The following is a 25,286-nucleotide window of genomic DNA, read 5'->3' as shown; positions in this document are numbered from 1 at the left end:
TAAGCCTCGGTTTATTGGTCCTTATAGGATTTCTGAGATTATTAATCCGGTGTCTTTTCATTTGGCCCTTCCGGCCTCTTTTGCCATCCATAATGTTTTCCATAGATCTTTATTGCGGAAATATGTGGTGCCCGTTGTTCCCTCTGTTGATACTCCTGCTCCTGTGTTGGTTGATGGGGAGTTGGAGTATGTGGTTGAGAAGATTTTGGATTCTCGCTTTTCGAGGCGGAGGCTTCAGTACCTTGTCAAATGGAAGGGTTATGGCCAGGAGGATAATTCTTGGGTTTTTGCCTCTGATGTCCATGCTGCTGATTTGGTCCGTGCCTTTCATCTGGCTCGTCCTGATCGGCCTGGGGGCTCTGGTGAGGGTTCGGTGACCCCTCTTCAAGGGGGGGTACTGTTGTGAATTCTGCTCTTGGGCTCCCTCCGGTGGTTGTTGGTGGTAGTGCAGTTGTTATGGGGTTGTAATCCGGGCAGGTGTTTCTGCTGATTGCAGCTCTATTAGGTATTTAGGTGTGCAGGATCCATGAGTCTGTGCCAGTTGTCCATTGTACTTGGAGGGATTGCATCTCTCTCTGGCTTCTCATGCCCTGCTGCAAATTCAGCTAAAGATAAGTGTCTGTTTTTTTGTCTCTGTGCACACATGCAGTGTGCTTTGCAATTCAGTGCAATTTATTGTGTTTTTGTCCAGCTTAGACTTTGTTTGGATTTTTCAGTCATGCTGGATTCTTAGGAGATGCAGATATACTTTCTATGTCTTTAGTTAGATGTGGAATATTTGTATTATCTGCTGTGGATGTTTTTAGGATTTTAATACTGACCGCTGAGAATTCTGTCCTATCCTTTTCTATTTAGCTAGAAGTGCCTCTTTTGCTAAATCTTGTTTTTCTGCCTGCGTGTGTCTTTCCTCTTATACTCACAGTCAATATTTGTGGGGGGCTGACTATCCTTTGGGGTTCTGCTCTGAGGCAAGATAGAATTCCCATTTCCATCTAGAGGGGTATTTAGTCCTCCGGCTGTGTTGAGATGTCTAGGACGTGTTAGGTACATCCCACGGCTACTTCTAGTTGCGGTGTTAGATTAGGGTTTGCGGTCAGTACAGGTACCACCTACTCCTGAGAAAGTCTCTCATGTGGCTCCAAAGTCACCAGATCATAACACACAGCCTCATATGTTGCAGACACTACACATGCCAGCCCTCCTCTGACTAGTTCTCGTGGGTGTCCTGCATCGCTGTATCACAGTCTCTTTACAGACTCTTTACTCACACAGATGTACACAGTTCAGGATATCCTCATAGCAGCCGGGCACCATATCCACCTGTTTGCAATCGTTGCACATGCTAGTCCTCTTTCGGGCACAGGACATCCACCTCCGGGCACAGGACTGTCCACATCCAAGACCGGTACCATGGACGACTTGCATATCTGTGTACGCTGTGGGTGCCAAGCTATTCAGCTGCCCTGGGTGCTGGCTCTGCTGGCCTGTGCCTCCATGCACTCTGCAGACCAGTACACACTGACACTGATGTGCACCTTGCACACCTGACATGACCTGACACACCCATACCCCTTACTGCAAGGTTTTTAAACACACACAAACCTGTGGCCTTCAGCCACCTGGAAAACCCGGACCGGAAATCCGTGACTCTCATGCACACATATGAACTTCATCAGTCTGCAAGCACATTCTGGGGAGAACAAACAGCGCCCCCTAGCTGTATCAGAGGCCACAGCCTCACAATTGGATAGTATATAATGCTTCCAGCATGATGTCCAGTCTCACCAGTCTTAAGATTGGATCATTTAAACCTCACCCTGATACTCCTTCCATCCCCCGTGTTGGGATTAGCAGGGGCCTGACCACTAAGAGCCTAACCACCACCAGCATGATCAGGCACATGTCATCTAAGCACCCAACTTGGTGGGCCAAATGCCGGGATCCATTAATGGTGGCAGTAGGTTACACCACTGCCTCTTCCCCTGTACTAGCTGCTTGTCAATCTCCTGTCTATGACACTGGCACAGATGCCTCCAAACCTGCACCTGTCCTTGCACATTCTGAGGCACCATCACCAGTCACTAACAAAAACTTGTCCCAGCACAGCATTCAGCTGTTCTTTTCCAGGCCGCAGAATGGAAAACAAAGTTCCCAGCCACCCACCCACAGGCCCAATCACTAAATGGGCACATTTCCAGGCTGCTTGCCATAGAAGTGTTGCTGCTTAGGCTTGTAGAAATGGAGGATTTCCACTGACTTATGGTGGCAGCTGTCCCTCAGTACTTGGTCCTCAGTCACCACTTTTCTTCGGTGTGGCATACCCACTTTTTACTAGCATGTGTTCATGAACATCACCCATGCTCTTGCCAACTCAGTTACTGGGATTGTACACTTAGCGACCAACAAGTTGCCATTAATGCTTCATTTCCACTGACACCACACTTTACGCAAGTTGGCTACAGCTGTCACCACTCTGGTAGTGCTGCAGCAGTGCATGCAAGTCCCAGCTCACCGACTGGTGTGCAATGTTTCCACATGCTGAAACTTCACACTACAAATGCTGGCAAGGCATTGTGAGCAGAAGAGGCCAGTTGTCGAATACAAACTCTAACTCACCCGTCGGTATTCAGTGCAGACTCCGCACATAATTAAAGAGTGATCATGGATGTCTCACATTTGTGTGGTTCTCCAAGACTTTAAGGACTCCCCAAAGATGGTGAGCAGCACTAACACCATAGTCAGCAGAACGATCCCACTTCTGTGCCAACTTAAAAAATCGATGATCGCAATCAAAGCTGAAGCTTTGCATGGGTAACAGATGTAGATGGGGGAAGACATAAGACATAAAGATACTACCCAGCCCAGCCTTATCTCATCTGCTCATTGAGGACTGGGTAGCAATGAGGAGGTTTAGGCTGAGAAGGAGGAGGAGGAACAGGAGTTGGTTGCTTGCACAACAGAGACTAGTACCCACACAAGCTTTTTCCCATCTCTCCTATGTGGATGGGCTAATGAGGTGAAAGAGGAGGAAGAGGTTGAAGAGGAGGAGATGTAGAGTAGTTATCATGGTGGAGTAAGGGAAGTCTTGGCTGTATGTAGCTTTGTACATATGGCTGACTTTATGTACCACTGCATTTCTTGTGACCCTCATGTTACATTCTTACAGGAGAAAAAAATAATACTGGTTGTTTACCCTCCTAACCTCACTTTAATTGGAGAACCTTGCATTTCTACTTCCTGAGAAAGAGAGGTCTACTAAAATGTGCTATACCAGAAGGCCATTGTGGAAAATATGTTGAAAAACCACCCATTAGACCATGGTAGCAACAGTGGGCAATCTTCCTTGTCCAACCAAGGAGAAGAGGCAATGTAGACACACACCAGGTACAGCAGAGGCGGTGGTACACTGTCAAAGGCCTGGGCCATTTTCATGACACCCTCCCTGCATCCAGGTCCTGATGATTGGGTATTTTTGACAAGGAGGGAATGTTTTTAAAGATGGTGAAGCAATACCTGGCCAAAATAACCATCATAGTCCCTAATTCCTCTGCAACCTTCAACTATTGGGTCTTAAAGCTTGACACTTGGCATGAGCTGTCCCTCTATGACTTGAAGTTGTTGTGCTGCCATGCTGCTAGCAACTTGTGTGAGAAGGTTTTTAGTGCCGCCAAGAGGGTCATAAAAGATAGAAGTACAACAAGTACACTTTGTAAATTTTTTTTATGAGGCACCCCACTTGATGTCTTCAAGGGTATAAGGATGATCCTTCTTGTCATTATTTGGCAGACTTTGAACTGTATGCAGAGTATTTAGAAGTGTATGAGTACAACAACTGCAATTTGTTCACAATATGTGAATGAGGCACTACAGTTGGTGCCTTCAAGGGTGTATGGATTACCCTGCTTGTAAATTTTGGCTGGTTTTGCACTTATTGCATAGGCTTTATGAGTCTAGGAGTACTAATGCATGACAATTTGAACAGAATGTGTATGAGGTCCTCCTTTATGTCTAATGCAGGGTACATCTGAGTCCCGGTTCAATCTAACTTTTGTCAGTTCTTTCTTCATAAATTACAATAACGCTTATTTTTTTTATAAAAATTTATTAAAATTGATAAAAATATATATTTTGGTTTAAACTATTATTTTTTATGCAATAAAGAGTAAAGTATCAGCTCACCTTCTCAAAATGGATATCACTCAAGGAAACCTGCAGTGCCGCAGTTAGGAGACCACTGGCTTACTCACTTTCTATCCTGTGACATCCCTGCCCTCATCATGGGAGACTTTAACATTCCCATCAATGATCCCCTCTCCCAATCTGCCTCTCATCTTCTTTCTCTAACTTCTTCATTCGGCCTCTCAAAGTTTGCTAATTCTCCTACGCATGAGGACGGGAATACTCTGGACCTGTTTTTTTCCTGTCCCGGCTCGCTGCACGACTTTACTAACTCGCCTCTCCCACTCTCGGACCACAACCTTCTTTCCTTCTCTGTCAAGAATTATCTCCTCACCCGGGACACCCCCACTTACCACACTTATCGGAATACACGTACCATTAATAACCAGCAGCTTATGGACAATCTCCACACATCTTTAGCCCCCATCTCCTCCCTCTCCTGTCCAGACTTAGCATTGTCACACTTCAATAATATACTGAAGAATGCACTAGTTGAAGCAGCACTTTCTACATGCAGAAAGACCCGACACACACAATGGCAGCCCTGGCACACTATGCAAACATGCTTTCTTCAGCTTTGCTCAAGGTGTGCAGAGCGGCAGTGGAGAAAATCTCTCTTAGCAGAAGACTTCATCCACTCTAAGTTGATGCTCAAAACCTATAACTCTGCCATTCATCTGGCCAAACAATCCTACTTCACCACCTTCATCACCTCACTATCCAACAACCCAAAACGTCTTTTTGAAACCTTAAACTCCCTCCTGAAACCTAAAGTACAGGCCCCATCACCTACCTCAGCGTTGAGGATCTGGCCACTTATTTCCTAGAAAAAATCAACCACATCCATCAGGATATCTCAGCCCAATCTCCTTACTGCCTGGATCCCCTTCCCTGCCGCACCTCAAGCTCACTAGACATCTTTGAGCCTGTTTCAGAAGAAGAAGTTTCAAAGCTCCTCGGTTATGCTCGGCCTACAACCTGCAACTGTGACTCCATTCCTTCACATCTCCTGCAGTCTCTCTCACCAGTGGTTACCACTCACCTGACTAAAATATTTAACCTCTCTCTTTCTTCAGGTATCTTTCCCTCCTCATTTAAACATGCAGTCATAACCCCTTTACTTAAAAAGCCATCCCTGGACCAGAACTGCACTGCTAACTACAGACCAGTCTCTAACCTTTCCTTCTTCTCTAAACTCCTGGAACGCTTGGTCCACTCCTGCCTAATCCGCTATCTCTCAGATAACTCTCTTCGTGACCCCTTACAATATGGTTTCTGCTTTTTACACTCCACTGAAACTGCCCTCACTAAAGTCTCTAATGATCTAAATGAGGTAAATCCAAAGGTCATTGCTCCCTGCTGATTATCCTGGATCTCTCTGCCGCATTTGACACTGTGGATCACCAGCTCCTTCTCACTATGCTCCGGTCTATAGGCATCAAGGACACTGCCCTCTCCTGGTTCTCCTCCTACCTCTCTGACCCGCTCCTTCACTGTATCTTTTGCCGGCTCCTCTTCCTCTCCTCGTTCCCTTACTATCGGGGTTCCGCAGGGCTCAGTCCTAGGCCCCCTCCTCTTCTCTCTATACACTGCCCCTATTGGACAAACAATCAGCAGATTTGGGTTCCAGTATCATCTCTATGCTGACGACACCCAATTATACACTTCTTCCCCTGACATCACCCCTACTCTAATTCAAAATACCAAGGATTGTCTGCTGTCTCTAACATCATGTCCACCCTCTATCTGAAACTAAATCTCTCCAAAATGGAACTTCTTGTGTTTCTCCCTTCTACTAACCTCACTCTACCCAACATCGTAATTACCCTGGAGGGTTCAACTATAACTCCCAAGCAGCATGCCTGCTGTCTTGGGGTCATATTCAACACCGAACTTCCCTTTACTCCCTATATCTGATCACTCACTCGCTCTTGTCTCCTGCATCTTAAAAACATCTCCAGAATCTGACCTTTTCTCATCTTTGAAACTGCTAAGACTCTTACTGTCGCTCTTATTTATTCCTGTCTGGACTACTGCAACTCTCTTCTGATCGATCTCCCTCTTACCAAACTTCTCCTCTCCAATCCATCTTGAATGCGGCAGCCAGGGTCATATTTCTGTCCACCCGCTTCACCGATGCCTCCATCTTGTGCCAGTCATTACACTGGCTACCCATTCGCTACAGGGTCCAGTATAAACTCATCTCTCTCACCCACAAAGCTCTCCACAGTTCTGCACCGCCTTATATCTCCTCTCTCATCTCCGTCTATCGCCCTACACGTGCCCTCCATTCTACAAATGACCTAAGACTAACATCCCCGTAATCCAAACCTCGCACCTCCATCTCCAAGACTTCTCTCGTGCTGCACCCGCTCTCTGGAATGCGCTTTCCCAGATGATCAGACTGATACCTAGCCCCGAACTATTCAAGCGTGCTTTGAAAACCCAACTCTTCAAACAAGCCTACCACATCAACTACTCAGTAAACTAACTTTGCCCTGTTCCATCCTTCCAAATATTATTCTGAATCTGCACCCTACTATTCATCTGTCTCCACACCCTCCATGCACATGATAACTGCACTTGATACTTGACTATTGCACTTAAACACACGGGCTGATGACTGGATCATGCAGCTTTATATGAAAATCCCTATATATTATAATTGCCAGACCTGAAATAACAAGCACTTTTTACCTATTGTGTCCCCCCCATTTCCTTGTAGATTGTAACCTTGCAAGCAGGGACCTCACTCCTAATGTCACTGTTTAAATTATCTTAACTTGTATTTAATTTATTGTCTGTACATGTCCCGGCTCAATTGTAAAGTGCCGCGGAATATGTTGGCGCTATATAAATAAAAATTATTATTATTATTATTATTAATTATTATTGGTAGGAATAGAAAAAATCAAGCATGTTGGATAAAAAGCAAAAGTCTTTATTGTAGATTTTAAAAAGTTGCATCAGTGTTTATGGGCATGCCTATGCATACTGGTGTGACTTTAATTAAATCTACAATAAAGACTTTTGCATTTTATCCAACACGCTGGATTTTTTTTATTTCTATTATTTTTTCTATCCTTTTTAAATTTTGCCTTACATAAAGGTCCTTATTTAGGAAAGAATCTTTCTTAACATTTGTTTTCCTTTAAACTCTAATCTCTCGTCACTTTTTAATGTTTTATTGTCAGTTCTTATAGTGGAGTAAAAGTGTGAGACCACTGTTCTCCAGCAGCAATCTTGGAGTCAAAGATGCTTCCACATGCTGTTCTCCTTCCATTCAGCACTTTTGCCATCCATTTGAACGTTTTGACTGCAGCCCAGACCTATTTGTAGGGTCTGCTGGATAAATGCTTGGATTTCCCATTGACTCCAATTATAGTCGTTACTCAAAATGAGCATCTGAGCGTTAGAAATTGTTCGAGTTACGACCGTCCGAGTATTTTAGTGCTCGCTCATCCTTAGTTTATGTGTCCTCCCATTTATATTTTTTGTTGTGATAATGTTTTACACATTTATCATAAAAAATTGGAGCCTTTACATTAGAAACCAGCAAACAGCATATTAACCCCTTTCTGTCATCGGACGTACTATTCCGTCCATGTGGGGTGGGCCCTACTTCCCAAGGACGGAATAGTACGTCCAGCACGATCGGCCGTGCTCACGGGGGAAGCGCAGCCGATCGCGGCCGGGTGTCAGCTGACATCCGGCACTATGTGCCAGGAGCGGTCACGGACCACCCCCGGCACATTAACCCCCGGCACACTGCGATCAAACATGATCGCAGTGTTCCGGCGGTACAGGGAAGCATCTCGCAGGGAGGGGGCTCCCTGCGGGCTTCCCTGAGACAATCAGTACAAGGCGATGTGCTCACCTTGTACCGAGCGCCTCCTCCCTGCAAGCCCCGGATCCAAAATGGCCGCGGGGCTGCATCCAGATCTTGTAGGGAGGTGACGTCACAGTACCTGCTCAGAGCAGGCGCTGGGAAGTCACCCTTCTGTGCACGTCAGATCAACGATCTGACACAGTGCACAGCAAAGTGTCAGATCGGCGATCTGTCACTTTACTGTGATGTCCCCCTGGGGCAAAGTAAAAATGTAAAAAAAAAAAAAAATTTGTAAATAAATAATAATAAAAAAATATATATATTGTTCCAATAAATATTTTCCTTTAGCTATATAAAAAAAACAATAAAAGTACACATATTTAGTATTGCCGCGTCCGTAATGACCCGACCTATAAAACTGTCTCACTAGTTAACCCCTTCAGTGAACACGGTAAAAAAAAAAACCAAGGCAAAAAACAACGCTTTAATATCATACCGCCGAACAAAGTGGAATAGCACGCGTTCAAACAGAGGGAAATAAATAACCACGGTACCGCTGAAAACGTCATCTTGTCCCACAAAAAACGAGCCACCATACAGCATCATCAGCTAAAAAATAAAAAAGTTATAGTCCTCAGAATAAAGTGATGCAAAAATTATTTTTTTTTCTATAAAAGAGTTTTTATCGTATAAAAGCGCCAAAAAAAGATATAAATGAGGTATCGCTGTAATCGTACTGACCCGAAGAATAAAACTGCTTTATCCGTGTTACCAAACGCAGAACGGTATAAACGCCCCCCCCCAAAAGAAATTAATGAATAGCTGGTTTTTGGCCATTCTGCCTCACAAAAATTGGAATAAAAAGCGATCAAAAAATGTCACGTGCCCAAAAATGTTACCAATAAAAACGTCAACTCGTCCCGCAGAAAACAAGACCTCACATGACTCTGTGGACCAAAATATGGAAAAATTATAGCACTTAAAATGTGGTATCGCAAAAAACATTTGTTGCAATAAAAAGCGTCTTTTAGTGTGTGACAGCTGCCAATCAAAAATCTGCTAGAAAACGCGCTACAAATAGTAAATCAAACTTCAAGCTTCATCACCCCCTTAGTTACGAAAAATTAAAAAATTAAAAAAATGTATTTATTTCCATTTTCCCATTAGGGTTAGGGTTAGGGCTAGGGTTAGGGCTAGGGTTAGGGTTAGGGCTAGGGTTAGGGTTAGGGCTAGGGTTAGGGCTAGGGTTAGGGTTAGGGTTAGGGATAGGGCTAGGGCTAGGGTTAGGGTTGGGTCTAGGGTTAGGGTTGGGGCTAAAGTTAGGGTTGGGGCTAGTTAGGGCTTGGATTACATTTACAGTTGGGAACAGGATTGGGATTAGGGTTAGGGGTGTGTCAGGGTTAGGGGTGTAGTTAGGGTTACAGTTGAGATTAGGGTTAGGGGTGTGTTTGGATTAGGGTTTTAGTTATAATTGGGGGGTTTCCACTGTTTAGGCACATCAGGGGCTCTCCAAATACGACATTGCGTCCGATCTCAATTCCAGCCAATTCTGCGTTGAAAAAGTAAAACAGTGCTCCTTCCCTTCCAAGCTCTCCAGTGTATCGAAACAGGGGTTTACCCCCACATATTGGGTATCAGCGTACTCAGGACAAATTGGACAACACCTTTTGGGGTTCAATTTACACTGTTTCCCTTGGAAAAATACAAAACTGGGGGCTAAAAAATAGTTTTTGTGGAAAAAAAGGATTTTGTTTTCACGGCTCTGCGTTATAAACTGTAGTGAAACACTTGGGGGTTCAAAGTTCTCACAACACATCTAGATAAGTTCCTTTGGGGGTCTAGTATCCAATATGGGGTCACTTATGGGGGGCTTCTACTGTTTAGTTACATTAGGGACTCTGCAAATGCAACATGACGCCTGCAGACCAATCCATCTAAGTCTGCATTCCAAACGGCGTTCCTTCCTTTCCGAGCTCTGCCATGCACCCAAACGGTGGTTCCCCCCCACATATTGGGTATCATCGTACTCAGGACAAATTGAACAACAACTTTTGTGGTTCAATTTACACTGTTTCCCTTGGAAAAATACAAAACTGGGGACTAAAAAATAGTTTTTGTGGAAAAAAAAGGATTTTTTATTTTCACGGCTCTGTGTTATAAACTGTAGTGAAACACTTGGGGGTTCAAAGTTCTCACAACACATCTAGATAAGTTCCTTGGGGGGTCTAGTTTCCAATATGGGGTCACTTGTGGGGGTTTTCTACGATTTAGGTACATTAGGGGCTCTGCAAATCCAACGTGACGCCTGCAGACCATTCCATCTAAGTCTGCATTCCAAATGGCGCTCCTTCCCTTCCGAGCTCTCCCATGCGCCCAAACGGTGGTTCCCTTAAACGTATATATATGGAAAATTGGGATGACTAAATACAGTAATCATATAAAACCCAAAATGTTTAATTATAAATAGCTAAAATGCCACCAACCTGTGGCTGCACCAAAAAGAAAAACCAAAACACACGGTGAAAAAACTAGTGTTGGGGGACGGGAATAACCCTGTAAATATGACTGCACTGATGGCTACCTGTCAGTGGGGGTTGGCGCCCTAGGGGAAACGTTGCGGCGCCCCCACTCCTCGTAGGCTTGCCCTATGATCCTGTTAGGCCCTAACGGTGGCCCTGGGTCCCCTACCCACACAGTGTAAATATCTAAAGGTGCCCCTGTACAGCTAGACAAAGATAAGCCTACAAATAGGGAATCCTAAACCCCAACACTGTGCAATATAAAAACAATGGAGTACATTTAGTGGACTTATGATGGCTAAATGTACAGTAATTTCCCAAAGAGGCTATTATTTGCCTGGGAACATATGTACAGCACCTATTTATGTACACACAGCCTGCAGCATATATATGGGACCATTGAAATCCGTCCCATGTGGGGCCAGCTGCCCGAAAACCATGCAGTGCCAAAAAAGCACAACAGTGCTGTAACAAGAGAGCGATCAGTTTATACAGCACACACTCCTCCAATATGCAACGTTGTTATATCTGTAATAGAGCAATTAAAGTGCCATAGTGCATTTTTAGCTATAGTCCGATAAGCACATATGGAATGCCAGTTTCCCAACAAGACCAATGTTTGCCTGGGATGATAATGGCAGCACTTATCTATATACTTGCAGCCCACAAGGTATCTTAGAGACCACAATATCACAGTAGTCAAAACAATACTGTAGCAGGAGAGCGGTCAATTTATTTAGCACACACTCCCCCAATAGTGCCACATTGTTATAGCTGAAGCTGATCATTTAAAGTGCCATCGTACGTGTTATTGCTGTGTCCCGATGCTCAAAAGTGGAGTATAATGTGTGCACAAATCTGTATGGCTGATACTCATCGTGTTCTAGGTGCCGAGCCGTCTGCTACCTAACATAATTCGCCTCAGAGGCGAATTATGTTAGGTGGCAGACGGCGCGGCACCTAGAACACGATGAGTATCAGCCATACAGATTTGTGCACACATTATACTCCACTTTTGAGCATCGGGACACAGCAATAACACGCACGATGGCACTTTAAATGATCAGCTTCAGCTATAACAATGTGGCACTATTGGGGGAGTGTGTGCTAAATAAATTGACCGCTCTCCTGCTACAGTATTGTTTTGACTACTGTGACATTGTGGTCTCTAAGATACCTTGTGGGCTGCAAGTATATAGATAAGTGCTGCCATTATCATCCCAGGCAAACATTGGTCTTGTTGGGAAACTGGCATTCCATATGTGCTTATCGGACTATAGCTAAAAATGCACTATGGCACTTTAATTGCTCTATTACAGATATAACAACGTTGCATATTGGAGGAGTGTGTGCTGTATAAACTGATCGCTCTCTTGTTACAGCACTGTTGTGCTTTTTTGGCACTGCATGGTTTTCGGGCAGCTGGCCCCACATGGGACGGATTTCAATGGTCCTATATATATGCTGCAGGCTGTGTGTACATAAATAGGTGCTGTACATATGTTCCCAGGCAAATAATAGCCTCTTTGGGAAATTACTGTACATTTAGCCATCATAAGTCCACTACATGTACTCCATTGTTTTTATATTGCACAGTGTTGGGGTTTAGGATTCCCTATTTGTAGGCTTATCTTTGTCTAGCTGTACAGGGGCACCTTTAGATATTTACACTGTGTGGGTAGGGGACCCAGGGCCACCGTTAGGGCCTAACAGGATCATAGGGCAAGCCTACGAGGAGTGGGGGCGCCGCAACGTTTCCCCTAGGGCGCCAACCCCCACTGACAGGTAGCCATCAGTGCAGTCATATTTACAGGGTTATTCCCGTCCCCCAACACTAGTTTTTTCACTGTGTGTTTTGGTTTTTCTTTTTGGTGCAGCCACAGGTTGGTGGCATTTTAGCTATTTATAATTAAACATTTTGGGTTTTATATGATTACTGCAAACGGTGGTTCCCCCCACATATGGGGTATCAGCGTACTCAGGACAAATTGCACAACAACTTCTGGGGTGCAATTTCTCCTGTTACCTTTGGGAAAATACAAAACTGGGGGCTAAAAAATAATTTTTGTGGGGAAAAAATTTTTTTTTCACGGCTCTGCGTTATAAACTGTAGTGAAACACTTGGGGGTTCAAAGCTCTCACAACACATCTAGATGAGTTCCTTAGGGGGTCTACTTGTGGGGGGTTTTAATGTTTAGGCACATCAGGGGCTCTCCAAACGCGACATGGTGTCCCATCTCAATTCCAGTCAATTTTGCATTGAAAAGTCAAACAGCGCTCCTTCCCTTCCGAGCTCTGCCATGCGCTCAAACAGTAGTTTACCCCCACATATGAGGTATCAGCGTACTCTGGACAAATAGGACAACAACTTTTGGAGTCCAATTTCTTCTCTTACCCTTGGGAAAATAAAAAATTGGGGGCAAAAAAAATCATTTTTGTGAAAAAATATGATTTTTTATTTTTATGGCTCTGCATTATAAACTTCTGTGAAGCACTTGGTGGGTCAAAGTGCTCACCACTCATCTAGATAAGTTCTTTAGGGGGTCTACTTTCCAAAATGGTGTCACTTGTGGGGGGTTTCAATGTTTAGGCACATCAGGGGCTCTCCAAACACAACATGGCATCCCATCTGAATTCCAGTCAATTTTGAATTGAAAAGTCAAACGGCGCTTCTTCCCTTCCAAGCTCTCCCTTGCGCCCAAACAGTGGTATACCCCCACATATCGGGTATCAGCATACTCAGGACAAATTGTTCAACAACTTTTGGAGTCCAATTTCTTCTCTTACCCTTGGGAGAATAAAAAATTGGGGCCGAAAAAATCATTTTTGTGAAAAAGTTAGATGGTTTTTTTTTTACGGCTCTACATTATAAACTTCTGTGAATCACTTAATAGGTCAAAATGCTCACCACACATCTAGATAAGTTCCTTAGGGGGTCTACTTTCAAAAATGGTGTCACTTGTGTGGGGTTTCAATGTTTAGGCACATCAGGGGCTCTCCGTAAATCCACTAAAATGTGAGACCTAAAAAAATCAACTGGGTTGAAATTCTCTCATCTGTCATTTTGCAAGGTCTGTGCTGTAGAGGAGGAAGTGTCTGTTTTATTTGCTCTTTGCATATTATTTTATCTGATTGCTATCTTATAATGATATGCAGTTAACAGTAGAAGCTGAGTTACATTTAATCAAGTCTACTGATGTTCCTGTTTTATTTCCCTGCAGTGTCCCGATTCTGCATGCAAACAAGATCTGCTCGCCTACCTTCAGCGGATCGCGCTCTACTGCCACCAGCTTAATATCTGTAGCAAGGTGAAAGCTGAAGTGCAAAACCTGGGAGGTGAACTCATCGTTTCAGGGGTGAGTTACTGCCAATCTCCACTTTTCTATACTGTAAAAATCATTTTTATCCTGTTTTATGGAACCTGCATTAAAATATCATCTAAACGTTACAGAGATTTCTAAAAAATAGTATTCACTTCATCACATACAGAATTTACTGTACAATATTGAAGTATTGATCAATGAAATAAATGACTCCTACATATTGATAAGCAACATGCCTCATAACAGCACACCATGTGGTTAATAGTGGTATTGCAAGTGATGCAAATATTAATAAGCTTCCATGCAAAGTATTTGCAAACTTATTAGGGAATCTCAAATATTTTTAAACCAACATTTAAGCCATTCTATATCTATACAAGTTTATTTGTACAAAACTGCTCAAAACAAAATTGAGCATACCACGTAGATGTATTTGGATTTTATCTGCCATGTCACACCTGTGTCTGGTATTACATCTAAGCCCCATTCACTTTAATGGAGTAGAGCTGCAATGACAAGCACATCACATGGACTAGTTTGGTCCCGATTATGAAAAAAAGCCACTTATATCTAGCTCTGGAAACCCTCTTAAGGGTACAATCATACCGCCGTATTGCTCGCCTTAGGATCGCATCGCCATTCTCGGACTGGCTGTTGATTCTCCTTACCTGAGCGTGACAGCTGCATAGAAATACCTGCTGTCACATTCAGGTCAAGAGAGCCAATGGCCAGTCCGAAGATTGCGATGCGTTCCTTGACATGTGCAATACAGCCATCTGACTGCACCCTTAGAGTGAATATCCATATTTTTAAATCAAAGTATTTTTTAGGCTCAACATTCTGTTTTGATTTCTTATAATATCCTTATAACAGTGGGGGTTCACTTTTGTGCTACAATGAGACCCAATTTTATGCATAGGCACAAGTTTATAATACAATCTCTGTTTTTAAACACCATTAGATCTTTACATTTTTTGTAATATGCAAATAGCTTCTTCGGAGAGGAAGAGGAAAGGAACTCCAGTTCCACCAATTGGAAGTAGCAATCCTAAGTCAATATCAACCTATTAATGGAACTTGCAACATCACTTACGACTAGAGATGAACGAGAGTACTCGTTGCTTGGGTTTTCCTGAGCACGCTCGGGTGATCTCCGAGTATTTATGACTGCTCGGAGATTTAGTTTTCCTTGCCGCAGCTTGATGATTTGCAACTACTAGACAGCTTGATTACATGTGGGGATTCCTTAGACACCAGGCAACCCAGCCTGGCTAGTAGCTGTAAATCAGTCATAAATACTCAGAGACCACCCTAGCGTGCTCGGGAAAACCTGAGCAATGAGTATACTCACTCATCACTACTTAGGACGTGTTCCGGGATGCTTTCCCCTCATCGGAGCACATCAGGAAAACTAATTGGCTGAGTATAAGATTTCTGACAGCAGGTGTAAAGTTTTCTTATTGTAATCAACAATGCAGATTAGTGAAAATTATAGGCTATGCGATGCTCTCTCGGGAATTTAAATTTGCAAATCGTCTCTTCAGAGAATAAGAGAAAACTCTAATGCCAAGTATACCAATCCTCAAAGTCAATATCGACCTTTTAACCCCTTTGCGACATATGATCTACAGTTACGTCATATGTCTCATATGTCAGGTTCTTGATTTTGAAGCCTGCTCACAGGCCAAGCCCGCATCTTTCCCAGCAGGTGATGGCTGGATTATTAAGCCATCATCTACCTCAATCGCTCGTGGTTGCTAACCTGTTAAGTGCTGCTGCCAATCTTTGACAAAAATAAAATAAAAAATACAGAAGTTAAAATCACCTCCTTTTGGATCCATTAAAAATAAAGCCATAATTTTTTTTAAAAAATGCACATATTTGGTATTGCTGAATTTGGAAAAGCCCAATCTATAAAAGTGCAAAATCAATCAATCCCATTGGAAAAAAGCGTATCGAGAGAAGAAATTGAAACACCAGAATTACGGGTTTTTTACAGCTGCAAAATTTCAAACGATGCAATAAGAGGTGATCAAAGCATTGTATCTACCCCAGTATAATATTAGTAGAAACATTGGCTCGGGGTGCAAAAAATAAGCCAGCCCCGGTTCCCAAAAATTTAAAATGTTACCGGTCTCAGAAAATAGTGACAAAAAAAAGTTGTTTTTTTTTTTTTACAAACCTCCAATTTTTGTAACTCTTAAAAATAAAATATACCGTAAACATCATTGGCATCTGCATACATCATATAGACCTGGAGAAACATACTGCCAGCTCAGCTTTACCATATAATCATCATGGTAAATGAAAACCCCCCAAAAAACAATTGTGGAATTTCACTTTTTCATGATTTCAATGCAATTGGAATTTTCTTCCTGCTTACCAGTGCATTACATGATAAAATGAATGACGTAATTCAAAAATACAACTTCTGCGAAAAACACTCAGCTAGACTGCCATACAAACATAGGGATAGATTTGCGGAAATGCTTCCATGAGTACGTTTTCTCTGTTTACTCTGAAGTGTTGTTTGCAATGAGGAAGCCTTAGGAGGAATAGGTACTCAGTCGTATCCTTTTCTAAATAATCTAAAAAGAAATAGAACCTTTTTTTTAAGGTGCAAACATAAAGCCTGTTATAAGGATATATTAAAGGATTGTTCCCTTTAATTAAAAGTTGATCCCTTGCTGCAAGCTGATATAAAGAAATAATCCACGCTGTACTCATCTTCCTTGGGTCCATCAGCGATGCTTCACTCTGCTCCCGGTGCCTGGCTTTGGTTGTGATGCTTGCCAGTGAACCGGGAGAAGTGATTTGCTTCTTTATAATAGTCCGTAGTTGGGGGATTAGTATTTAATTAAAGAGAACAACCCCTTCAAGAAAAATAATCAGCACAGAATTTTGGAACCATCTACGTAAAAAAAGGGAGTACAGAGGCATGCACATTCACTACATGGATCTACAAAAGTAAAGATTCAAAGAAATTCCTCAACCGGGTCATTCATGATGACTCTAAAGCTAAAGGTAATTTATACACCATGTCGGAAATTCTCGGGTGCACGATATTTGTGCAGTAGTTTGAGACTTTTCCTTTTTTTGCGCCACTCATGTCACTTACCTGATTATTAGAGGATTCATGGCTGCCCATAGGCCAGCAAATTTACTACAATTTATGCAAGAAATTGATGTAAATTTTAGCCCAGCACTACACTACCTATGATCTGTTTATCTGACATGGGCTGCCACAGACGCACCTACTCTGACAGGAGACATGCACTTATTAATAAATTAGGCGCATGTTATCGACTTTTTATTAAGACTACCGTAAAAATTGCTGGTCTCCAAAAATTTGTTCGAAGCTGTAAAAATTTCAATTGAAAGCATGAACTTTGATAATTTGTTTTACCATGTTCTCACTGGAATACTTTAACCACAAATTCCCATTCAACATTTCACGTTTTAAAGATTGATGAAAGAGAGACTGTAGGCAAAAAATGACTGTTCAAACCAAACACTGGCGCATGATGCACCCTTGCCGTGGCAAACAGTTCACTACTTTTTCCCACCTACTAGCGTAGTTATCCATCAATACCTGCCCCCGTCTTCTTTGATCAACAGTGCTGACTTTACCAAAGCAGGGTTGGGATAGATAAAAAAAAAGTGGCTGGGTAAAAGGCATTAAACTGCTTGTCTGCGCCAAGTGTGCACCGCTTTTCGTTATGCAGTCATTTTGTGTGAAAAGACTTCCTTTAAGAAATCCAACTTTTATACACAACTCATTCTTGGAATTAATAATATGTGTGTATAAAGCCATTATCTTCCATCATCATATTCTATATATGAAATGTGTTTTATATAAGTAACTATTTCATAATAAATACTGAATGTTTTTTTTACAGAATAATAAAAAAGAGCAAATATGGTTAAAAAGTTGGGTACTGACAATACTAAGCAGTTAGATATTAGACAGTTTGAGTAAAACGTTAACTAACGGCTTTTTTTCCCGCTGACACTAAGACTAATTACAGTATTTTGTCGTCCTACCATATCACTTCCTCTAGTAGAATATAATATACATTGACAATAGTTTTAAAATTTCTGTTTATACTTTTTTTTAATAATTATTCTTAATTTTGGCCATATTGTTTTCTTCTAACCTTCTTTGCTGGTTAACGTTAGGGCAGGATTTAGTCGAGCTCCAACCTTAACGTTCTATTTCTGAAAACTGTGGCTGAATATTCCTCGTGTGATTCATTCTTCATCTTTGCTATTTCTTTTATCTTTACACTCATGTTCCAAAAAAATGTCATCAATGTTGATTCTTTGGGCTTTTTCGAATGGTAGCCACTATTGTTACCATTCATGAAATGGTTCTTCACCATGTCCCTTACCACTTCCATTTCATTTGGCCACAATACCATTTCAAAAGCCCGAAAACAATTCTTCTTAACTCTTTTTTTTAGTTTCTGTGTCTGGAAATGTTGTTATTCTTGTTTTCCACCTGTTTAGACAAACATTCATTAGTTTTTTTTCGATTCAATAAATGTTCCTACCGGCCTGTTTCATCTCTTGTCGTCTTCAATTTTTCAGTAAAGGAAGAAGTGCACATTTCAAGATATAATAATCACTGTTATAAATATGCAATGACTTCAATCTGCTCTGAACAACTTTATTATTATAAGTTTTCGAAAATGAGCTCTGTTCATAGATCAAAGCTTTTCTTACTTAAGCAGGTCAGACCTTACGTTACAGATTCAGTGAATCACTGCTTTTCTAGAAGTAGGGAGAATCCACAAAATCATGTTCATTGTAATGCTTAGATCTATCTTCAAAGGGGTTTACTTATTCCAAAAATAGATCCATATGATATGTTCTATGCCTGTTATTTTCAATATTGTATGTTTTAAAAAAAATCAGGTATGGCACTACATGAGCCAGAAAATGTATAAATGATAACCACCAATGCTGAGAAAAATGAGCCATAAGTTAGTATGCATGCAACATGAAGAAGCATGTTCAATTTGGCTATTAAACCAAAAAACCTAAGATGAAAACTGAATGAGCAGATACCCTGCTGTAAGTAAAACGTTGTCACGCCCTACAAATGGGTCTATCGGGTGGACCCTCTGGACCGCAAATACAGCGGTTGCTGATACCAGGAAGGGAGAGCCAGACCAAGAAAGCAGGTTCAAACGCTTTATTGTAAAGTAATACAAATACTAGGGGAGACACCCCAAAGGAGGGCCACAGGAACACAACACCAGGGTGCCACTAAGGAGACCAAGGCTTGGAGTGACCCCTATACAGGGATTTCCCCTTGACCACCAATAGAGGGTCCGATGAAGCAGACACCTGTGTTAAACCGACCTAGGAGGCTGGGAAGAAATTAACTGAAAAAACAGGGCAGAACGTGGAACTAGGAAGCAGGCTGAAGACTGCAGGGAACCGTACAGGATCCAGGACTCAGGATGCCGAGGCCAGACACGATCCTAGGGAAAAAGGAACACAGAGTAAGGCAGGCAAACTGGATTGGTAAGCATAGCAGGACCAGACCTGGAGCAGCAACTTCAGGATAATAGAAGTTGCCCAGGCGGAGTCCAGGAGTGACTGAGATCCTTTTATCCCTCCAGCCTGCAGGTGATAGGCCGGGAGGAGGGGCAGTGAGTAGGAACGGGCTGGCCCTTTAAGAAGCCAGAGAGCTGGCCTGCCCGCCCCCTATACACTCCCTAGGAGAGGGAGAGGAATGAGGAAGTGCAGCAGACATGGGAGCAAGGACCCGGGCAGCATGTCTGCAGGGATGGACCCCGGAGCGCTGGCGGACGACCGGAGCGCGACCCTGCTGGCTCAGGACAGGACCGGAGGAGGTAAGAACAGGCGGGGAAGAGATAGTAGGTGCCCCGGGCCGCGAGGTGGTGACAGTACCCCCCCCTCCAGGCCCCCCCGGGCGGCGACTGGCAAGGAACCGACGTAGGAGACGAGGAGCATGGATGTTGCCCTCCGGTTCCCAGGACCTCTCTTCAGGACCAAACCCCTTCCAGTCGACCAGGTACCATGTGGCATGCCCTCTCTTCTTCACGTCCAGAATGGCACTGACCTCATACTCGTCATTGGCCGAGATAGGAGGAGGTCGCTCTCCCGGATCCTGGGAGAAGCGGTTGAGGATCACAGGCTTGAGGAGGGAACGGTGGAAAGAATTATGTATTCGCAGAGAAGGAGGCAGTCGTAGCCGATAGCACACATCGTTGAGTCTCCGGGACACCTCGAACGGTCCGATGTACCGAGGTCCGAGCTTGAAAGAGGGCACCTTAAGGCGGACGTACTTGGCTGATAACCATACCTTGTCACCCGGTTGAAACATCTGGGCATCAAGTCTTCTTTTGTCGGCATGGTCCTTCATACGCTGGGATGCTTTCTCAAGAGCTACACGAGTCTTGTTCCAGATGTCGGCGAAGTCGCGAGCCACGGCCTCTGCTGCAGGATTGGTAGTTGCGATGTCCAAGGGTGTCGGGATCCTCGGGTGCTGCCCATATACAATAAAAAATGGAGTGTTACGTGAAGACTCACCAACATGATTATTGTACGAGAACTCCGCCCAAGGCAGTAGGGACGTCCAGTTGTCGTGGTGTGCGTTGACAAAATGCCGTAGATAACCTGCCAACACCTGGTTTACCCGTTCCACCTGTCCGTTAGTCTGTGGATGATAAGCCGAAGAGAAGTCCAAGGTAATATCGAGTTTCCTGCAGAGAGACCGCCAGAATCGGGACACAAATTGAACTCCCCTATCGGAAACAATGTTGGAGGGTAACCCATGCAACCGGAGGATATGTAGAACAAACAACTCGGCCAGCTTGGGTGCCGAAGGAAGACCAGGCAGAGAAACGAAGTGACCCATCTTGGAAAATCTGTCCACCACGACCCAGATGACAGTATTCCCGGAGGATGCAGGAAGATCCGTGATGAAGTCCATCGCAATGTGTTGCCATGGTTTTGATGGTATAGGCAAGGGCAAGAGTTGACCGGCGGGAAGCCGTTTGGGGATCTTGTTGCGGGCACAGGAAGAACAGGCAGAGACGTAGTCTGTCACCTCTTGACGCATCCCAGGCCACCAGTAGTACCGGACGATCAACTGTAGGGTCCTAGTCAGACCCGCGTGCCCGGCTAGTAAGGAGGAATGTCCCCAGCGAAGGATGCGTTCTTGATTAGGTTCAGGCACCAGCGTCTTCCCTGGGGGTACCTGCGACAGTCGGAGCGGTGCAACCATGATCACCTTGGATGGATCGATGATGGGACGAGGTTCCTCCTCATGATCGTCGGTAAGAAAAGACCGGGAGAGGGCGTCAGCCTTGACATTCTTATCTGCGGGATGAAAATGAAGACGGTAGTCAAACCGAGCAAAGAATAAAGACCAACGGGCCTGGCGAGGATTGAGCCTCTGGGCAGAGTGGAGATAGGCCAAGTTCTTGTGGTCGGTGTATATCACCACCGGGTGCACCGCTCCCTCTAGGAGGTAACGCCACTCTTCCAAGGCCATTTTGATGGCAAGCAACTCACGGTCACCAATGGAGTAATTCCGCTCACAGGGGGAAAAGGCCTTCGAAAAGAAGCCGCAAGAGACCTTACGTCCGGAGGCGGCTCTCTGCGTGAGGACGGCCCCGGCACCTGTGGAGGATGCGTCCACCTCCAGAAAGAACTGCTTCTCAGCGACGGGCCTGTGCAGGGCTTGTGCGGAGGAGAAGGCCCGTTTGAGTGCCTGGAAGGAGCACTCGGCCTCTGGGGCCCATCCATTAGCAGGTGTTCCCTTGCGTGTGAGTGCAGTGAGGGGCTTGACCAGATCCGAGAAGTGCGGGATAAACTGCCGGTAGTAGTTGGCGAATCCCAAGAAGCGCTGGATGGCTTTGATCCCGACCGGCCGAGGCCAGTTCATGATGGCCGACACTTTATCAGGATCCAACTCCAGCCCAGAGTCAGAGACGATGTATCCAAGGAACGGCAGAGAAGACCGCTCGAAGAGGCATTTCTCATACTTGGCGTACAAGCGGTTCTCCCGTAATCGAAGGAGAACTCGTCGGACGTCTCTTCTGTGTGTGGGTAGGTCTGGGGAGAAAACCAAGATGTCATCTAGGTATACCACAACACATACGTACAGCAAGTCATGGAAGACGTCGTTCACGAACTCCTGGAAAACGGCTGGTGCATTGCACAGTCCGAAGGGCATCACCCGGTATTCGAAGTGACCATCACGGGTGTTGAAGGCGGTCTTCCACTCGTCACCGGCCCGGATGCAGACAAGGTTGTAAGCCCCTTGCAGGTCCAGCTTGGTGAACATCCGGGCTCCCCGGAGCCGATCGAAGAGTTCTGGAATATGAGGCAGAGGGTACTTATTCTTTACCGTGATGGCGTTTAATCCACGGTAGTCAATGCAAGGACGCAAAGACCCGTCCTTCTTTTTCACGTAGAAGAACCCGGCTCCAACAGGGGATGTGGACCTCTGGATGAATCCCCGGGCCAAGCTGTCTGTGACGTATTCTGACATCGCCTGAGTCTCAGCAGGGGACAGTGGGTAGATTCGTCCTGTAGGAAAAGAAGCACCTGGAACCAAATCGATGGGACAATCATAAGGCCTGTGCGGGGGCAAGACCTCTGCTTCTCGTTTATCGAAGACGTCCGCATATGCCCAGTAGGCCTCCGGAAGTCCAGGCAAGGACGTAGGTGAGGGAGGCAAACGGATAGGCCGGACGGACAGCAGGCAATGGCTATGGCAGGCCGAACCCCAACGCTGTATCTCCCCACTTCGCCAGTCTAGGACTGGCTCATGCATACGCAGCCATGGCAGACCGAGCAAGAAAGGTGGGGAGAGAGTGGGTAGCACGTAAAAGGCAATCCTCTCAGTATGGAGAGCTCCGATCTGAATCTCCACCTCACTGGAAATGCCCTCAACGGAGTCTTGTAGGGGTCTCTCGTCAATGGAGGTGATGGTGCGGGGATGCTGCAGGGGGTGTATAGGGATGCCGAGGCGGAGAGCCCTGTCTCGCTGAAGTTACCTGCAGATCCCGAGTCCAAATACGCCAACTCTGAGAACCGCCTGTCACCGATTTTCACCTGTATGGAAACAGTTAACGATAGAGAGGTATCACTCTCACCTAGGATGGCCTCTCTTACCTGTCCTAGGTGGAGGAGTTTTCCGGTCTTCTGGAACATTGCCGGCGGAAGTGGTTGGAGCCACCACAATAGAGACACAACCTCCGGGCGACTCTCTCCTCACGCTCCTGGGGACTCAGCCGGAGACGATCCACCTCCATGGGTTCGGGTGCTTCGGCAGACGAGGCGTTACCTGGTAACAGGGGCCTCTGAAAAGAGTGCGCCAATCGAGGTGGTCTTCTCTCCTGGGTTCTCTCCTTGGTGCGTTCTTGTACCCGGCGGTCCATCCGGATGGCAAGGGAGATGTATTCGTCCAGGGTACCGGGAAGGTCTCGTACGGCAAGCTCGTCCTTCAGGCGACTGGATAACCCTCTCCGGAAGACACCGATCAGGGGCTCGTCAGACCAGTGAAGCTCCGAAGCCAAAGTGCGAAACTGTATGGCGTATTGGCCAACCGACAGAGTACCTTGCTGTAAGCTGAACAACTCCTCCGTTGCCGAAGCCACTCGACCTGGCTCATCAAAGATCTTCTGGAAGGTGTCCAAGAAGGACCGCAGATCGGATACAATGGGGTCCTCTCTCTCCAGTAGTGGGTTGAACCAGGCCAAGGCCTCGCCCTCCAGGTGTGATGCCAGAAAGGCCACTTTCGCCACATCCGTAGGGTATTGATGAGGGAGAAGCCTGAAATGCAGCTGGCATTGGTTGATGAAACCCCTGCACATTTTTGGATCCCCAGAGTACCTGGTGGGTTTGCAGAGACGAGGGGAAGAGAAGAAGCCTCCTACGGCACCGGGATCCAACACGGGTGCAGCAACCGGGGCAGGAGACCGCTGCAGATTCGAGAGCCGCTCGTCCACAGACGTCATGTACTCCAGCATCTGGGTCTGTATCCGTCCTTGTTGATCCAGCTCTTGATGTAGATCTGCAAGATGAGAGGAGTAAGATGCATCCACCCCCTGAGGGGAACCTAGACGGGCCTCAAGGGTCCGCATGAACGCAACAACCTGTTCCTGGCTCTGGCGGAGACTAGCAAGCTCCCTCTGAGCATCGAACCTGGCATCAGCGGGGTCCATGGCCTGGGCAAAATCTGTCACGCCCTACAAATGGGTCTATCGGGTGGACCCTCTGGACCGCAAATACAGCGGTTGCTGATACCAGGAAGGGAGAGCCAGACCAAGAAAGCAGGTTCAAACGCTTTATTGTAAAGTAATACAAATACTAGGGGAGACACCCCAAAGGAGGGCCACAGGACCACAACACCAGGGTGCCTCTAAGGAGACCAAGGCTTGGAGTGACCCCTATACAGGGATTTCCCCTTGACCACCAATAGAGGGTCCGATGAAGCAGACACCTGTGTTAAACCGACCTAGGAGGCTGGGAAGAAATTAACTGAAAAAACAGGGCAGAACGTGGAACTAGGAAGCAGGCTGAAGACTGCAGGGAACCGTACAGGATCCAGGACTCAGGATGCCGAGGCCAGACATGATCCTAGGGAAAAAGGAACACAGAGTAAGGCAGGCAAACTGGATTGGTAAGCATAGCAGGACCAGACCTGGAGCAGCAACTTCAGGATAATAGAAGTTGCCCAGGCGGAGTCCAGGAGTGACTGAGATCCTTTTATCCCTCCAGCCTGCAGGTGATAGGCCGGGAGGAGGGGCAGTGAGTAGGAACGGGCTGGCCCTTTAAGAAGCCAGAGAGCTGGCCTGCCCGCCCCCTATGCACTCCCTAGGAGAGGGAGAGGAACGAGGAAGTGCAGCAGACATGGGAGCAAGGACCCGGGCAGCATGTCTGCAGGGATGGACCCCGGAGCGCCGGCGGACGACCGGAGCACGACCCTGCTGGCTCAGGACAGGACCGGAGGAGGTAAGAACAGGCGGGGAAGAGATAGTAGGTGCCCCGGGCCGCGAGGTGGTGACAAACGTAATAGTTCATATAAATAACGCAGTGTACTTTATAAACAGTTTTTGATTAAAAAATGTCTCAACTAGGTCATTTCTGACACATGGTAAAGTTGTAATATGAGAGACAGTATAGGACCTGTTGTGAATTAGACTTTTTGGCTCCCTCTTGTGGTTACTAGTGATATGACTCTGGGATTTTCTTCCCTCAGTTTGCACCCACCTGGGTCGTTAGTCCAGGGGTGTTGCTATATAAACTCCCTGGATCCTTAGTCCAGTGCCTGGCATCGTTGTAATCAGATCCTTTCTGTTTGCTCCTATCTGCTGGTCCTGGTTCGTGCAAAATTAAGCTAAGTCGTGCTTCTTTGTTTTTTGGGTTATTTGCTTGCTCTCATTTTTG

General features: G+C 45.3%; 1 protein-coding gene across 4 annotated transcripts in view; it reads left to right on the top strand.

Annotated features, from left to right (window-relative positions):
- The window catches only part of LOC143793370 (catenin alpha-2), a 1,050,189-nt gene that overhangs the window by 864,742 nt on the left and 160,161 nt on the right, over window positions 1-25,286 (top strand). For all 4 annotated transcript variants that reach the window (XM_077280277.1, XM_077280276.1, XM_077280279.1 and 1 more), the window contains one exon: window positions 13,749-13,883. In XM_077280277.1, the coding sequence (XP_077136392.1) occupies window positions 13,749-13,883 (135 nt within the window). The remainder of the gene's footprint in view (window positions 1-13,748; window positions 13,884-25,286) is intronic.

Source organism: Ranitomeya variabilis, chromosome 1 (genome assembly GCF_051348905.1).
Source record: "Ranitomeya variabilis isolate aRanVar5 chromosome 1, aRanVar5.hap1, whole genome shotgun sequence".
NCBI lineage: Eukaryota > Metazoa > Chordata > Amphibia > Anura > Dendrobatidae > Ranitomeya > Ranitomeya variabilis.
This window is presented reverse-complemented; position numbering and strand designations above follow the sequence as displayed.